This window comes from Malus domestica, chromosome 09 (assembly GCF_042453785.1).
Source record: "Malus domestica chromosome 09, GDT2T_hap1".
In the NCBI taxonomy this organism is placed as follows: Eukaryota; Viridiplantae; Streptophyta; class Magnoliopsida; order Rosales; family Rosaceae; genus Malus; species Malus domestica.
In genome coordinates, this window is record NC_091669.1 from 6,850,293 (window position 1) to 6,865,267 (window position 14,975).

At 40.7% G+C, this 14,975-nt stretch overlaps 3 protein-coding genes and 1 pseudogene across 4 annotated transcripts; 2 read left to right on the plus strand and 2 right to left on the minus strand.

Annotated features, from left to right (window-relative positions):
• On the minus strand, positions 1-2,815 carry LOC103411421 (G-type lectin S-receptor-like serine/threonine-protein kinase At2g19130). Its single transcript, XM_008350057.4, has one exon. The coding sequence runs from the start codon at positions 2,726-2,728 to the stop codon at positions 218-220; it is 2,511 nt and encodes an 836-aa protein (XP_008348279.2). The 5' UTR covers positions 2,729-2,815; the 3' UTR covers positions 1-217.
• Positions 2,816-4,553: 1,738 nt separating this feature from the next.
• Positions 4,554-5,899, plus strand: LOC103411258 (universal stress protein PHOS32-like). The gene is made up of 2 exons (XM_008349903.4): positions 4,554-5,610; positions 5,703-5,899. Exons 1-2 carry the CDS (start codon positions 4,929-4,931, stop codon positions 5,711-5,713), a joined length of 693 nt encoding a protein of 230 aa, XP_008348125.2. The 5' UTR covers positions 4,554-4,928; the 3' UTR covers positions 5,714-5,899.
• Positions 5,900-6,142: 243 nt separating this feature from the next.
• On the minus strand, positions 6,143-10,419 carry LOC103411259 (uncharacterized). Of its 2 annotated transcripts, XM_008349904.4 has the most exons (6): positions 10,017-10,388; positions 8,855-9,137; positions 8,679-8,731; positions 7,304-8,573; positions 7,036-7,182; positions 6,143-6,926 (listed from the first exon to the last, which is right to left on the minus strand). In XM_008349904.4, exons 3-6 carry the CDS (start codon positions 8,727-8,729, stop codon positions 6,301-6,303), a joined length of 2,094 nt encoding a protein of 697 aa, XP_008348126.2. In that variant the 5' UTR covers positions 8,730-8,731; positions 8,855-9,137; positions 10,017-10,388; the 3' UTR covers positions 6,143-6,300. The 2 variants fall into 2 exon arrangements, with proteins under 2 accessions (XP_008348126.2, XP_017181285.2); XM_017325796.3 differs by having other exon boundaries at positions 8,679-9,137; positions 10,017-10,419.
• Positions 10,420-11,642: 1,223 nt separating this feature from the next.
• On the plus strand, positions 11,643-14,450 carry LOC103411422 (frataxin, mitochondrial-like; annotated as a pseudogene).
• The last annotated feature ends 525 nt before the right edge of the window (positions 14,451-14,975 follow it).

Sequence of the window (14,975 nt, forward strand, 5' to 3'; positions counted from 1 at the left end):
TTGACGAAGGTATCATGTACCATTCTATGATTCAAGTAAAATTTTCAAGTTCGAGAAAGAAAAAATAAAGTTTTCAGCTTATTGGGATATTTGAATAATATTACAACATACCTCATCAGAAGCTATCTATACACACACACACACACACACAAACACGTAGAGACAATTACTTGAGGATCAAACTTAATGAGCAGATAGAAAAGGCACATCAAAATGCTCACTGATGCTCTTCAGATCTCTTGGAGATGGTTGAAGATGGGGAGTTCTTGGTTTGAGAGGAAGCCGTTAATCTGTTATTGCTCCGTGGGCGTGAACTCTGGCTCGAGGATGACTCAGTGAAGAAGATTATCTGCTCCTGGTCGTCTCCTAACAGTTGAAGAGCTCTCGGAATTGGCGGCAAGTTGACATCGGAAACCGCCTCGAGGATTTGTACCACCTGCCCCATTGACGGCCTCCGGGCCTCATCATCTTGGACACACCAGCAAGCAACTCTACAAATCCTTGTGAGCTCTTCTACATCCGCAATGCCATCAAGCCTCGGGTCTAATAGGCTCAGCACATCGCTTTCTGGATTACTAATCTTGCTAGCAGCAGAAGTTGGGAAGAATCTAACTTTCCCATCTTCAGATTGCTCGGAGTTTCTTCTCCCCGACACGAATTCAAACAGCATCATTCCGTAGCTGTACACATCCGCTTTCACTGTGATCGCCACGCCCGAAATCCACTCCGGCGCAAGATAGCCTCTTGTCCCTCTCATGGTAGTCAGGACCCTGCTGAACTCTCTTCCAACAAGCTTTGCAAGGCCAAAGTCTGCCACTTTGGGGCATAGTTCAGCGTCCAAGAGAATGTTTTCCGGCTTTATGTCACAATGTATGATGCAATCTCTGCATTTCTCGTGAAGATAAGCCAACCCTCTTGCTGTCCCAAGTGCAATTTGGTACCTTGTTCTCCAATTCAAGACATTCGGATGCTGATCGTTGAAAAGGTGAGAGTCTAAAGACCCATTCGGCATGTAATCATAAACCAACATCCTTTTAGCACCTTCAGAGCAGAACCCGCGAAGGCGGACAAGGTTGACGTGTTGGATGGTCCCAATTGTGCTCACTTCTGTTCTGAATTGCTTCTCCCCTTGGCTAACACTTTCAAGCTTCTTCACTGCTATGACAGACGAATCAGGCAATGTCCCTTTGAAAACAGAACCAAAACCTCCTCCCCCCAATTTTTCGGAGAAGTTCTTCGTTGCATCTTGCATCTCTCTGTACCCGAATGCCATCAACGAACCCTCTACTGCTTTTCCCATTCCATTCACTCGCTTTCTCTGTCCCAAGATTACAAACACAATAAGGCCTAAGAGGACTGCTACGCCGGCAGCTGAGCCTGCCGCAACACCAACAATCAATCCCTTGTTGTTACTTTTAGAATTCTTAAACTCAGAAGCTGCAAGTCTGAGGTATAAAGTTATTCCGTGGTCGACACTTGATGTTAGTTGTTGCAAATTCAAGAGTTCTCCTTCCCAAATCGAACATCCACTTGCGTTATAAGAATAAGCAGTGCAAGAGCAGTTTCTAAGGCAGAATGATTCACATTCCGCAATATTCCCAACCTCCACAGATTGTTCATTTTCAGGCAATGACATGCTAGGAAGTTCAAGAAACCGGTCTAGCTTCCCGCTCGCACTAGTAGCATTTTCACAATGCAGATCGGTTTTTCTCTTACACCCACCAGAGTAGTCCTGCAAATCCCAATCTCTCTTCGCCTTTGGCTCAAAACCGTTCAAGCAATTACAGGAGACGGTGCTTACATCATTGCAAGTTCCGAAGGCGCCGCACAAATCATAAACTTCGCATCGTTGTCTCGGTTGAGACCAAAACAGATTCCATTGCCTGGAAGGCTCCAACCATGTCAGCTGTTGAATCTGCCCCGAAGTATTCAGCACGAATCGAGAAATTATCTTTGGATCATAAAGAGAATAGGTGAAGTAACTTTCGGTTGCGTTCGTAACAAAGCTGAAGTTGTATATATAATTGAGCCTCATTTCCGGAACCCAGCTGAAAAGCTTTGATTTTGAATCCCATGGTCCACTACTCCAATACTGCCTAGACCTATTCCACCGTATGAAATACGCATGGCTCCCCTTCGGGTCTAATTCGAGCGAGAAAAGACCAGGTGCAGGATCCTCCGAACTCTTCCATGAAGTAAGAATTTGGGTTTGTTTGGTAACAGTGTTAAACCCAATTCTAGCTCCTGGCAGCCATGTATGAGCCGGATGATCAAAGCTTTGCCATAACGGCTCTGACGTACTATTACTAGACCCCTCTCTCAAGACCAGGTTTCCGGTATCCAAAAGAAGTGCAGTGGCGGCGGAGGAGGATGTTAAGTTCGTTGACCAAACGGGGATTTTGGACCCGTTGAAGAGAACTAAATTACCATCTGAAATCCTTAAAACCGAAGAAAATTGATCGGAAACAGGTTTTTCTCTGTTTGCCACCCAAACTATGGTCCTCTCGGATACTAGTTGCTTGGTGTACCATATGCCTACGTAGAACTTTGAAGAATTACCTGGTGTGAAGAAACCGAGCTCGAAAATCCCACCGGCAGAGACAATGGTTTGATCACCGGAGAGAGATTGGTTGGCGGTGATGGAGTCGGCTGCAAGGGAGACATGGGTTTTGAGGAAGCAGAAGAAAACAACTGAAAGCACCAATCTTTTCTTGGTTTTGGTATCCATGGCTGCTCAAAGCAAATTTGCAGACAAAGTTTAGAGAGAGAGAGAGAGAGAGAGAGAGAGAGAGAGAGATTTTTGGGCCATATGGTTATGGTCATTGGGTGGAGGGTGAACTTGGCAGCTACGTACAGGGTCAAAGTCATGGTCACGTCCACGAGCGACTAAAATTCAAAGGTGAGCTTTTTTCTTCTCCTTTCCAAAAATCCTACTGAGAATCCATTGCCTGTTTGCAAGTAAATTTTTGTCATGTGGTCAGCCAACCAAACTGTAGAATTGGACAACATCAACTATGTTACTACGTGTGTTTTTTGGGTTTCAAAAAAATAAATTGTTATAACAAAACCAGCAGCTAGTTCTCTTAAAATATATATATATATATAATTAAAAAAACCATGTTACTAATGTGAACGAAATCCTTTAGAAAACTTTATACAAACTTTATCGCTTTGTACTGCGTCACATTTAAACAAACTTCATACACCATCAACAACAATTCATCGGTGAAGACCATTTCCACCAAATAACCTACGAAGAGAACAAAGTTGAGAAATTGGACCCGACTGCAAGATTTTCGTTTTATTATGCTGACGTGTTGAAAAGGCAACACAAACCCCTTTGATTAATTTTTGTTTGAATGCTAATTTCTGTTGTTGTAACCCTTCTTCCAGGGCAACTATTTTTCCATTCAAATTAAACATCTTTGTAACTTTGACGCTGGCGGTTCAGCAGGATCATCACATCACTGGGTTCACACGGAAGCAATCTCAGCCGTTCAGTTTGTTGTTTATGGTAATTTGATAAATGTTCAAACCTACCTTACTACTTATACTTCAGAGAAATGTCTGAAATATTAAAGGCTTAATAATGGAAGGGTCAGAAGCATTGCGTATGATTTGGTTGCAGGTATCCATCTTGACCTATTATTTTCAGTTGTGGACAGACATGGAATAATAATAGAAATCTTGTGATTAGAATTCAGCAAAAGTTTGGTTCATGTCTTTTCAAAATTAACATGAACAATCCTTAAAGTTATAAGATGTTACATTATTAGCCGATCGGTCTATCTATCTATCAAGTTAACTATTATTTTATGACGTGACAATTGGTTGTTTTTTCCTTGCATGAATACAGGATTAATACCAAATGGACTATTTTTGATCAATTATTATATGTCAGAGGTTGAGGTTCCTTTTTAAGAATAAAGTTACTTTTGTTATACAAATTAAGGGTGGGCTCGATTTCATTCGGTTTAGTTTCTTCTCAAAGCCGAAAATCAAACCGAAAGTATCATTTGGTTCGGTTTTGTAATTTTTTTTTTTTTGTTGGCTTATTGGTTTTCCGTTTAGTTTCTAAATTTTTCAAAAACAAAAAAATTAAATATTTTTCTTTTTAACTTAGATATTGGAGAGAAAATGAAGAAATGTTTTCTAGGGAATAAGACTATCAACATAATTGGGCTTAAAGTTAAGTTTTTACCTAGCCCTGGATTGAAATTAGACTCATAGTTGACTTGGAATTGAGCTTAGAAAATGAATATCCAACATAAATAGAAAATATATTGATTTGTATCTCACTCGGTTCGGTTTTTGAACCACCAAAACTGAAACCAAACCAATAGTTTTTGGTTTAGTTCGGCTTTCAATCGATTTGGATTTTCGACTTTGGTTCGATATTCGGTCCAATTTTGTCAATCTTCAATTTTTCAAGCCCACCTCTAATTGAAATCTTAGTTGGGTCGGTCAAAGAAGACCAACTAGGAAAGTGGACAGCAAGGCCCAAAGAGAGCCTCAAAAGGGAGCCGAACTGCCCGTAAGTGCAGTGAGCCCCAGCGGCACTCTCTTACGTCTGTTGTTTTATGCGAACGTCTATACACAAGACCTTCTCCCCGAGAAGGCTGTCAAACATAATGGTGTTGTGTCATCCAAGAATGATGAGTGAGTAGGGTTTCCCTCGACTTGGACATGAGAGCCTTTCCAGCTATCTCCAGCTTCTATTTGTAATTGATAGTCTGATATGAATAAGATAGAATGGTAAAGGCCGTTCAAACACATGACTCACACTCACAGCCACAAATGACCACTTCACAACTTGGTTCTAGTGAGCTCTTAAAGCCTACACAATCCTATGCTGATCACCGAAACTACCCATCAAACTCTCCACAAAGTCCCAAGTACGCAAAGAACTCGATCGTTTTTTCGAAACAATGAACCCGCCACCGCCCGTACACATCAAACCATCCCCGCCGCGGCTAACCACCACGATCACCCCAACACCTGATGGAACCCACCGGAAGGTCGCGATCGCCGTCGATTTAAGCGAGGAGAGCGCCTTTGCCGTCCGATGGGCCGTACAGAACTACCTTCGACCTGGGGACTCTGTCGTCCTCCTCTACGTGCGACCCACCAGCGTCCTCTACGGCGCCGACTGGGGCTCCGTCGACCCCAACGACGCCGTCTGCTCCTCCTCCGAGTCGCAGCAGAAATTGGAGGACGACTTCGACGCCTTCATCACCACCAAGGCAGCGGACCTGGCGCAGCCGTTAGTGGAGGCGCAATTTCCGTTCAAAATCCACATAGTGAAGGACCACGACATGAAGGAGCGGCTCTGCTTGGAAGTCGAGAGGCTCTGGCTCAGCGTTGTCATCATGGGCAGCCGCGGCTTCGGAGCCGCCAAGCGTGCCGCAAAGGTCGGCAGGCTCGGCAGCGTCACTGATTACTGCGTGCAACACTGTGTCCGTCCAGTTGTGGTTGTGAGGTATCCTGACGACTCGGTCGGGTCGGGCGCTGGCGGTGAACCCGATGGCCCGGTGGAGCTCCACCCGGTGCCGGAAGAGGATCCGGAGGAATTCAACGACGGTTCCTCCTCCGATAACAATGAAGCTCATGGTAAATTTCTTTTGCTCTGAACTATAAATTACACTAAATAATCGTAAATCGTAAATTGTAAATTGACCCCTTTTTCTCTTGTTATGTTGCAGAAATCGAATAAATTGAAGGTTGCAGGGTTTACATAGCAAATTTAAATGGATTTATGGCTACTCTTGTAATTTCGAATTTGTTCTGCTAGTGTTTTTCACTTTGCGTTTTCTCATTGTCAAACCGTAAAAATTGTGGTGGTGAATTTGACTGTTTGTCTCAGTTTGTATAATTGCAATGCATCTTTTGATTTTATAGAGTTGAGTTTGTCCACGGTTCGATTATTTTTAAATCTCAGGTACCAAAGTGAGGAGTAATGTCATCTCTGAGACCATTTTGGCAGCCTGACCTTAGAGTCGGACCAGGGCTTCACCGCTTAGGGTATACAAGCATACGCCGTTGAGCATACATACATGCAAACACAGGACTAGACGTATACAAGGAATATGGGTATACACGCAAACACGGTTAACCACTTGAGCTACAAACAAGAGAAAATCAATGCTTGCAAAAGAAAATTCAACCATTCACTAATAGGGTGTTCGGTAAGCACACAAAAAAATACAGAATTTCAGAAGTTATACAGAATGCAAATGTAGAAATCCACACACTGAAACACAAGTAATGTATATGATCCGATACAAAGCTTGAAATAAAATCTCACATGGCTGCCATAGTTCCCTCACTCCGACTCCTGCGCATCGAGAGATCCTGCTTGAGGTTCATAATTCTGCTGCCCAAGTCAAAGTAGTGCTGCCGACTCTGCGCTGTTACTTTTGTTCCACTCGGAGGGAGGTGGCTGTGCCTGCCCCGAGACTTTTTCAGTGACGCTACAGATTGACTTGCATGACCGTGAGTTGATGAAGTCGATGGCTTTTTAGAAGATACACCGTGACCAGCCTTCCTCGGAGCCTTGTGATCGGGTCTAAGGCTGCGATCAAACTGGTGGTTGCTAATGCCTAAGCGTACTGACCGATCTGCAGCGTCCTTGAGAGCGCTGGACTTGATTTGCTGCCGGTTGTAGTAAACCATGTGGGGAAGAAGTCCTTGCAGGTATTTCTTCAATTGGTCATCGCCGACATTCTTCTGAGCTGGGTTTCCTTCCAGGCTGATGGCTTGTAAGGAATTGTAGTTAGCCGCCAGTTGACCAAGACATTTTGCCGTTGAGATTTTGTTGAAGCGCAGATCCAGAACAGTCAGTTTTAGGAGGCGATGAAGACCCTCCACCTCACTGATTTTGTTTCCAGCCAAGTACAATTCCTTTAGAGACGAACAAGAAGCTAGGCCTTCAAAAGAAATTGGGAAAATGGAAAAAAAATATGTTAGGACAGGAATTATTCATGAGTAATCAACAAGAAAGCCAGCAAATTTAGTAATTCGATATATGCAACCTACCATGTCCAATTCTCAAAATCCTGTTATAGCTCAGGTCCAGTACACGAAGTCTTGTGAGTTCACGCAAACCTTCGATAGTAGAAATACTGTTTTTTGAAAGATTCAACATATGGAGTCCTCGAGGAAGAGCACCAGCAGTTATCCTTACTGCAGCAAGTTTGCAAATGGAACGCTAATTAGAATGCAGAATTAATTAATGCAAAGAATCATCACAAACACCATAACACAGATTCGAATAAAATGGAACAGATGAGTCAGATAGGCAAACCTATGGAATTTCCTGATAAATTGAGCACCCTGAGATTTACAAAAGCACTAAAGAATGGGATCACTACCAATCCATGATTTGCAAGCTGAGCTGTGGTGGCAGCTGCACTCAGAGAAGATATATATCGCTTAGCAGCTTCCATGCCAGGAGTGACCTTACCATCCACCTTAGCAGCAGTCAAACCATTTGAATCATTGGACTCTCTCTTCACCTGATCATTAGATTGGGACAATTCATTCGTTTCTTCCACCGGACTGCTGCTATGCTGAAGATTATTAACCCACTCCTCGATACGCTTATATTTAAAATCCTTGTTCGGCAATTCATCCCAACTTTGAACTGAGGATTCACCTTGGAGGTTTTTGTCTGCCCTTACCTCATCTGCAGGTGGCACTATCCAGTCCTTTGCAAAACTAGAGTAGTTACAGGAATCATAGCCATCATCGATGGAGTTTTCAATATTATCGTTCTCAGCTTTACTTACATTATCATCTCTTTCCTGTTCTTGCTTTACCTGCATTTCAGTCTCATGTACCGAATTCCCTTTCCGCCTCATCCCTAGGACATGCAGGTCCTCGGAAGATCTTGAATGCACTGCTAAAGGATTAACAAGAGAACTCTCTTCAGCAGCCGGAGTAGAAGCACTAATGTTTGCAAGAGAACAACATTTAACAAGCCCTTTTGCAGTACGAGGTGTAAGGTCAGCAGAGTCATCAGCAAACTCTCCAGATGTTGGAGTATCACAGTTTTCAAGGCCGTCCTTTTCTGCTTGTAATGGTTCTCCAATCGAAAAAATTGATTCATTATTGACAATTTCAGAACTTACTTGACCAAGGTCAGAAGCAGGAGTTGTCTTAGATGGTTGAGGTGGGCTTTCTCCTCGGTCCCTACTTCCCTCGGGTACCACCAATCCATTCCGATGAAGAGAACCGTCAGAAGAAACTCCTTGATCAGTCTCGTCCCCAGCATCATTGTCAGCAGAAGCCCTCCCCTCAAGGTATAATTCACTTCCTAGAGACCTACATTTTATGAGCCGTCCTGCCTGAGTAACCTTGCCGCTACTTTCATTGATATAGCTGCTTTCCGTATCACCTGCTTTCCAATCAGCCTCAAGGGAAGGTACATGCTTCAAACTGCTGTTAACTTGAGAAACTCCTTTAGACTGTGATGGGTTTACGCTTGATTTTCCAGGCAAATCCTTCAAAACTTTACTTGGAGAAGAAGTTTGCAATGTTTTATGCATTATATCAACAGAAGGTTGAATACTTTTCTGTTTGAAAAAGAAGACTCGGAATCAAAATAAGGAATGGACTATAAAACCAATCAGAATAAATCAGAAGTGCCAACGACCTGATGTGATGATTGTTCCGCTTACCTTAGGTTTGGGGCAATGGACGTTAGCTTGGAAACATGAAAACCTAACCATTGCTGAAAAAATATAAGAGCTAGTGAGCTACATCAACACGCGAACTACCCTTGACTACGCCGGAAACTATCAACGAGAAACTATTGTGCTCATTACTGTCTGGAAGCCTGTATGAACAAACTGACCTTGCTAAGTACACAGAAAAACTACCATCAAACTTCCGAAAGGGCAGCCGCGAATGTCATTAGCCATAATCAAGCGACAAACCCACTGAAACACGGCACAATCTCCAGATGTGTGATGATCTCGATCTCCTTAAAACACAAAGCAAAATCACTCTCTCATTATTACCCCACACCTTTTTAGAGGTGCGAGAGGGAATTGATTTTGCAGTAGCGGCCAGACTGAAAGAAAATATCTGTCAAATGGAGAAGAACCCCGACCAGAACATGCGCCGGAAATGCTGGCCTGATAAAAGAAGGAAAAACAAAATACTAAGACTCAAGCGCCCAACGCAGTAACGCAAAACATACTATATATATATATATAGCTCAGAAATTCCAAATCGAGGGACAGCAAAATACAACTTTCTACGAATCCATGCCAAAAAATAGACAGAAATCCCGTGCTTCCTACTTGAATTCATGACCTCCCACCATTTCCTCTTATGCACACATTATAGGCTCGTTTGGTGCATAGGATTGGATTAGACGGAATAACTCATAAGATCCAAGGTATGTTGAAGTAAGAAACAATCAAGGTAGAGGTGAAGGGATAATTTTTTCTGTTTAGTATAAGGTGTTGATGTCCAACCACTTTGCTAGGATTTGAAGCGATAAGTTTCTTTCGTGAGTAATCCATATTGTACCTTGGACCAAAACTTCTTCAATTTTTTCCTTCAACGTGCCTTAAAATCTAGCGAATTAGCCAATCCAATCGGAGGCAGCAAATCACCCAAAAAACCAAAATGTTCTAATCATATTTAACTCAACTTTCATTGTTTATGTTAAACTTTGCAGTAGACAAACATTATTATATCATTAATTGAGTGTATTTTAGCTCACCGTCCTAAAATGATGGTGGCATCATATTAATTACCATTAAATTAGTTTAAATTTTGAAACTTGTGCAATAAATAGATTAAATCAAATTCACATAACGGTAATCAATGGGTTGGTACGCAAAAATATTTCCAGAAAGATAAAACAACATCAAGATTCTGTGAAAGGCAATCAAACACAACCCAGAAGTCAAAAATAAGCAACAAGAAGACGTTTTTACATAAAAAAAATCAGAAACCCACAAAAGAAACGCAAAGATTATAAATTTCAGAAGCAGAGATCTGACCTCCCCGTTGCCAGATTGTAATGGAAGGCAGCGGTGAAACAGAGAAAGACCTTGCCTTTCTTCTTCTTCTTCTGCAGCCGAGCCACAAAGTTGCAATTTTTATTTACCTTTTTTATTTTTTGTATTTATTGGTTTGTATGTATTATTAATCCATGGTTTCAAATAAACGGCGTGAGAGCTACATGCCAAACCCTAAAGCTCCTCCCGGCTCCGATTTTTATACGCCCCAAAAAATCAACGGCTCACAAAAATTAAGGGAAACTTCGAGCTGAGAACAATGAAGAAACAAAAGAAGGACACGGAATTGGAGAGAAGATTGGATTAGATTCTGTATGTTGTTATTTTGCTTGCGTTGGTTAAGTTCGAGGATTTTGCCAAGAATTTGTGCTTGCTGTTTGTTTGTTAAATAAATGGGGAGCATTTGCGTCCACACACGCACCGATATGCGAGGAGGGTCCTTGGTCGCAAAGCCACTCTTTTTTTACCCTTTTTTTCTTCTTTGGTGATTTTTTTTTTTTTTTAGTATATCGATATTTTTATATTAAAGGAAGTGAGAGTTCGGTTGAGCAACACAATGGTAGTCTAATTTGGTATCGAATTTTTCATTCAAAAGATTCGAACTTAAAATCTCTTACTTCCAAATGAAAAGTAATATCAACAAATCATAGTATTAAGTAGCATGTACTTTTCGATTTTAATTTCAAATCTCTCATTTTTAATTAAATGTGTATTTTTATTTCATTTATTTTATGCATGTCCCAGGTTGGGGTGGGAAAAAATATTAAATTTATTTTAATTACTGAGAAGGGTATTGGTGTTTAAGAAGAGCATATTATTCTAGTCAATTTAGTTATATTTAGGTTAGGTCTAAAAAAAAGTGATATTATTTAGATACTCTAACTAGCATACTTGCTCATACATTCTCTAATATTGGTGGCCCAATTAAATATATGTCAAAAGTTTGTCAGTTTGTATGTCTAAATAATTTTATTGATAAAAAACACGTTAAAGCAATGTTGAATATCATCCAAGTTAGGGATTTGGCTACAATACTTACATGTTTAATGCAACTACTATCTCGACGGTCATATGGTGATTTTATTAGTTACATATATCACCAAATGATTATATTAAACACATATAAGTATTCTAACCAATCTCCTAAATTATATTATCATTTAACTGAAATATGATTCCTTTCTTACATAAATTAGAATAAATTAGCTAGAATATCGCATAATCAAAGAAAACATATTCTCATTTTTTTTCTTTCGTAGAATCAAATTTCAACACATATCTCACTTTAAATCTTCCTAGCAATTCTCACCGCATCATATCTTGTTGTTTGTTTCACATTGTGAATCGAACCTAAACATATATTAATCATAACACATTATTCTAATTCCAAAAACATAACGCGTGACAACTTTTGATTGTATATTCTAAAGGTGATTTTAGCTTTTCTAAAAACATAAACAAACAGAAAAATAATAACCGCACATTATTATTAATTTTTCGCACACTCTTATTTAATATTTTTCTGTTGTTTCAAATAAATTTTATTTAATTTGACGGCCGTACAAAATAAAAGATACAACACATCTAGGATTTATTTAGGCCAGCAATAAGCCCAATAAACTAGGCACACGTAATGATGGTAGGTGACGTGGCCGTAGGCCCATCCCGTCTTCTACCTCAAGCTTTAGCTCGAGAAAGAAGCTGTTGGCTTTCCGCTATGGCTTCAAAGCTGATTCCGCCGCGACGGCTCTCGAGGAGGCTTCTCAGACTTCCATCTTCTCCTTTTTCTTCTTTCACCGCGTCCAGGTCGTGCTTCCATATATTCTAGAAGCAAAGAAATCTCCTCATCTTTCCTCGAACAGCCACGACGGACCTCGTCGTTGGATAGCTTCCAGAAGCTTCTGTTCGAGCCCTTTGAATCTCGATGACGATACTAATATTCCCGCCGCCATCGATTACCAGTAAGTCTCAATTTTCCGTCAAAATTTTGTATTCTGCTTGGTTATCGAGAAAATATGGAAAGAAAGTTTTGATCTTTTTCTCTAAGAAGTTGTAGGAAGCAGAAATGTTGCTCCAACTAAGTTAAGATATGCAGAAATAGTACAAGGTACACAGTTGTAATGCAAAAAATACAACATTAGTGATAATAAACCGTACATTAGTGTCACGCCAGTTTTATTTTTTATTAAAAGATTGTAACCGGTTCTATTTGCGCATATTTTTCTTAATTTTTTGAAGTTATTCATAAATTGGGAATTCTAAAGATACAGATTTTGTGTTGGGATTGGAATTTTAGCTGAAATTGCTGTTTGGTTCGAGGCGTGAACTGAATGTTGCTAATGAGTTGATGCGCATACAGTTCTGTACTACAGGAGGATGAATTTCACAGGCTAGCTGATTCTACAATACAAGACCTCCAAGAGAAATTTGAGGTATTTCATTTTTTCCGTTCCTTTTCGTGCGGAGTTATTCGAGTTTCAAACTAGTTATGCGTTGTTTTCTTGTTTTGGTAGATGACACATTTTGTATTGTCATGCATTATGTTTTCATTGATGGTTCTACCTGGCAGGAATATGGGGATTCTGTTCAAGTCGACGACTTTGACATAGACTATGGGGTGAGATGGCTGGTTGTTGTTTGAAATTGATTGAGTAAATAGGAGAGCAATGTAGTTTTTGGTACGTAATTGGGTTTGCATTTGGCAGAATGAGGTGCTGACCTTAAAACTCGGGGATTGTGGTACCTATGTTTTGAACAAACAAACACCGTACCCAGTGCACAAGGCTCCCGTTTTACGCAGGGTCTGGGAGAGGTGAATGTCGGCTAGCCTTACCCCCATTTATGGAGAGGCTGCTCCCAAGACAAACAAACACCAAACAGACAAATTTGGTTGTCTTCCCCGGTGAGGTATGTTTTCTTCTGTCGCGCTTATTGGTTTCAGGTTTGCTTGTCTGATTGTGTCTTGTATAGTTACACTTTTGTGAGTCTATATGTAGGTTCGTTCAAAATGTTTGGACTGCATGTTAACTAAATGTACAATCTCTGAATGAGCAGTTCTGTAACGTGGGAAACTCTTTCATTGTGTAGTATGAATGAAACTGGATGTATCCTCAACAGTCAACACCGAGCCGATCTGTCAATCCATACCATAGTGCACGCATATATATTGAAGTGTGTGAATGAACGTATTTTTTAATCTTCAGTTGATGCATTACTGCGTGTCCATGAGTTTGCTTCTGTGTCCATGGCTTCCATATTTCCTTGATAGCGGCATTATTTTTGAGCAATTTGTACGCACCTTTGCACGTGCTTGTGATCAGAAATTAATGCCTTAAACTTATGAGTGAATTATAAATTATAGAAATTTGAATACGATATTACAATGTTCTAATACTGTCTAGGTTCTTAGCTGAAGCAAGAACAGGTATCAAATGGCGCAGGCTTGAATTAAACGTCTCCTACAAGATTTTGGAAAGGAAGCTAAAAAATTGAAATTCAAACGAATTTGGAGGAAATATTATCTGATTAGTGCGTAGTGACTAGAATCTTGAATGGTAGCCCTTCAACTGGAACCTGTGACCTTCCTTCTCTCACGTGGAAGAATGTCTTGATGCCCTTAAACTCATGAAAGGGAGGGAGTTTGATGGGGCGGAGGGTCTTTATTGTTTACGCATCTTCTATATGGGGAAATCCCATCCATTGCAGCACATTTTTATACGTAATCAATCTAAGAAATAGAGGTCGCACTTGGTGCGATGGCAAGTGCCTTCGCCCATGAGCGGTAGGTCTCGGGTTCGAGACTTGGGAGCAGCCTCTCCATAAATGGGGGTAAGGCTAGCCGACATTCACCTCTCCCAGACCCTGCGTAAAGCGGGAGCCTTGTGCACTGGGTACGACCTTTTAATCAATCTAAGAAATCCATGTGCTCAGTATTCTGTGTAGAAATTTTCGTGCTCATTCTCCTACCTGCATCTTGCTCATGTACTGTGTTAGAAATCCACAGTCCCGTTTAATCCATACTATTTTGCTCAACTTCTTAATAATTTATCTTTCGTTTTGCTTTAAGATTTATGTTCTTGATGCAGTGGTCCTCAGAGATTTGACTGGGATCGGAGTGCTCAAGCGTGGGTTTATAGGAGGACCAAAGCTCGTTTATTGAAAATTCTAGAGAGTGAGTTGGAGGAACTGTGTGGTGAACCCATCAGCCTTTCATAAACTGCCTCAAAAGTTTGGTAATATAATTTCACTTGGAAATTAAACCGCCCCAAAAGTTAGGTAATATTGTCTGAAAATTTGTTTTTGTGTAAATAAAATACAAGATTTCGAGCATTTCAACAAGCAACATGCTTAAGAGGCAGGCAAGAACTTCATTTCATTCCTCCAATTTTCTTTCAATGCAATTATCTTTTAATTTCCCTTTCGAGTTTTTTAATCTCGCTGATTAATGTTAACGGAAAATTTAGAAGCGCAGCTTATGACCTACTGTGACGAAAATGTATACATTTTGTTTTGGGCAAAAGACTGTTTACTACCCTCATGTTTCGTGGTTTTCAACATTTAGTACATCAAGTTTTTTTCGTCCCAGAGTCATACCTAAAGTGTAAATTTTGGGACAGTCTCATACATCCGTTAGTCAAACTGTTAAGTCTTCCGTTAAATGATGATGTGGTGCCTACGTGGATAATGACTAGGCGCCACGTGTCAATAAAGGTTCCACGTAGATATTTAAAATTAAAAATAAAATAATAAAAAAAAAACGCTCTTCTTCTCTTTCGAACATCTTATTCTTCTCCCTCTATTCTCTAAATCCCAGTTGACCCAACATCTAAAATAAAAGCAGAACCACCCAACCCAGATCCCACGCGCCCTCGCCTCCCCCACTTCCAGCTTCTCCGCTCGCTTCCCCCCCCCCCCCCCGCACTTTAACGTCACGGCCGCGAC

Bases quoted from the DNA above. Each gene is read 5' to 3' on its own strand.
- LOC103411421 (XM_008350057.4), bottom strand. From the start codon at position 2,728: ATGGATACCAAAACCAAGAAAAGATTGGTGCTTTCAGTTGTTTTCTTC.
- LOC103411258 (XM_008349903.4), top strand. From the start codon at position 4,929: ATGAACCCGCCACCGCCCGTACACATCAAACCATCCCCGCCGCGGCTA.
- LOC103411259 (XM_017325796.3), bottom strand. From the start codon at position 8,729: ATGGTTAGGTTTTCATGTTTCCAAGCTAACGTCCATTGCCCCAAACCT. The intron at 8,574-8,678 runs GTAAGCGGAACA...TTTTTCAAACAG, and splicing joins TCCATTGCCCCAAACCTAAG to AAAAGTATTCAACCTTCTGT. The intron at 7,183-7,303 runs GTTTGCCTATCT...AACTTGCTGCAG, and splicing joins TTTATCAGGAAATTCCATAG to TAAGGATAACTGCTGGTGCT.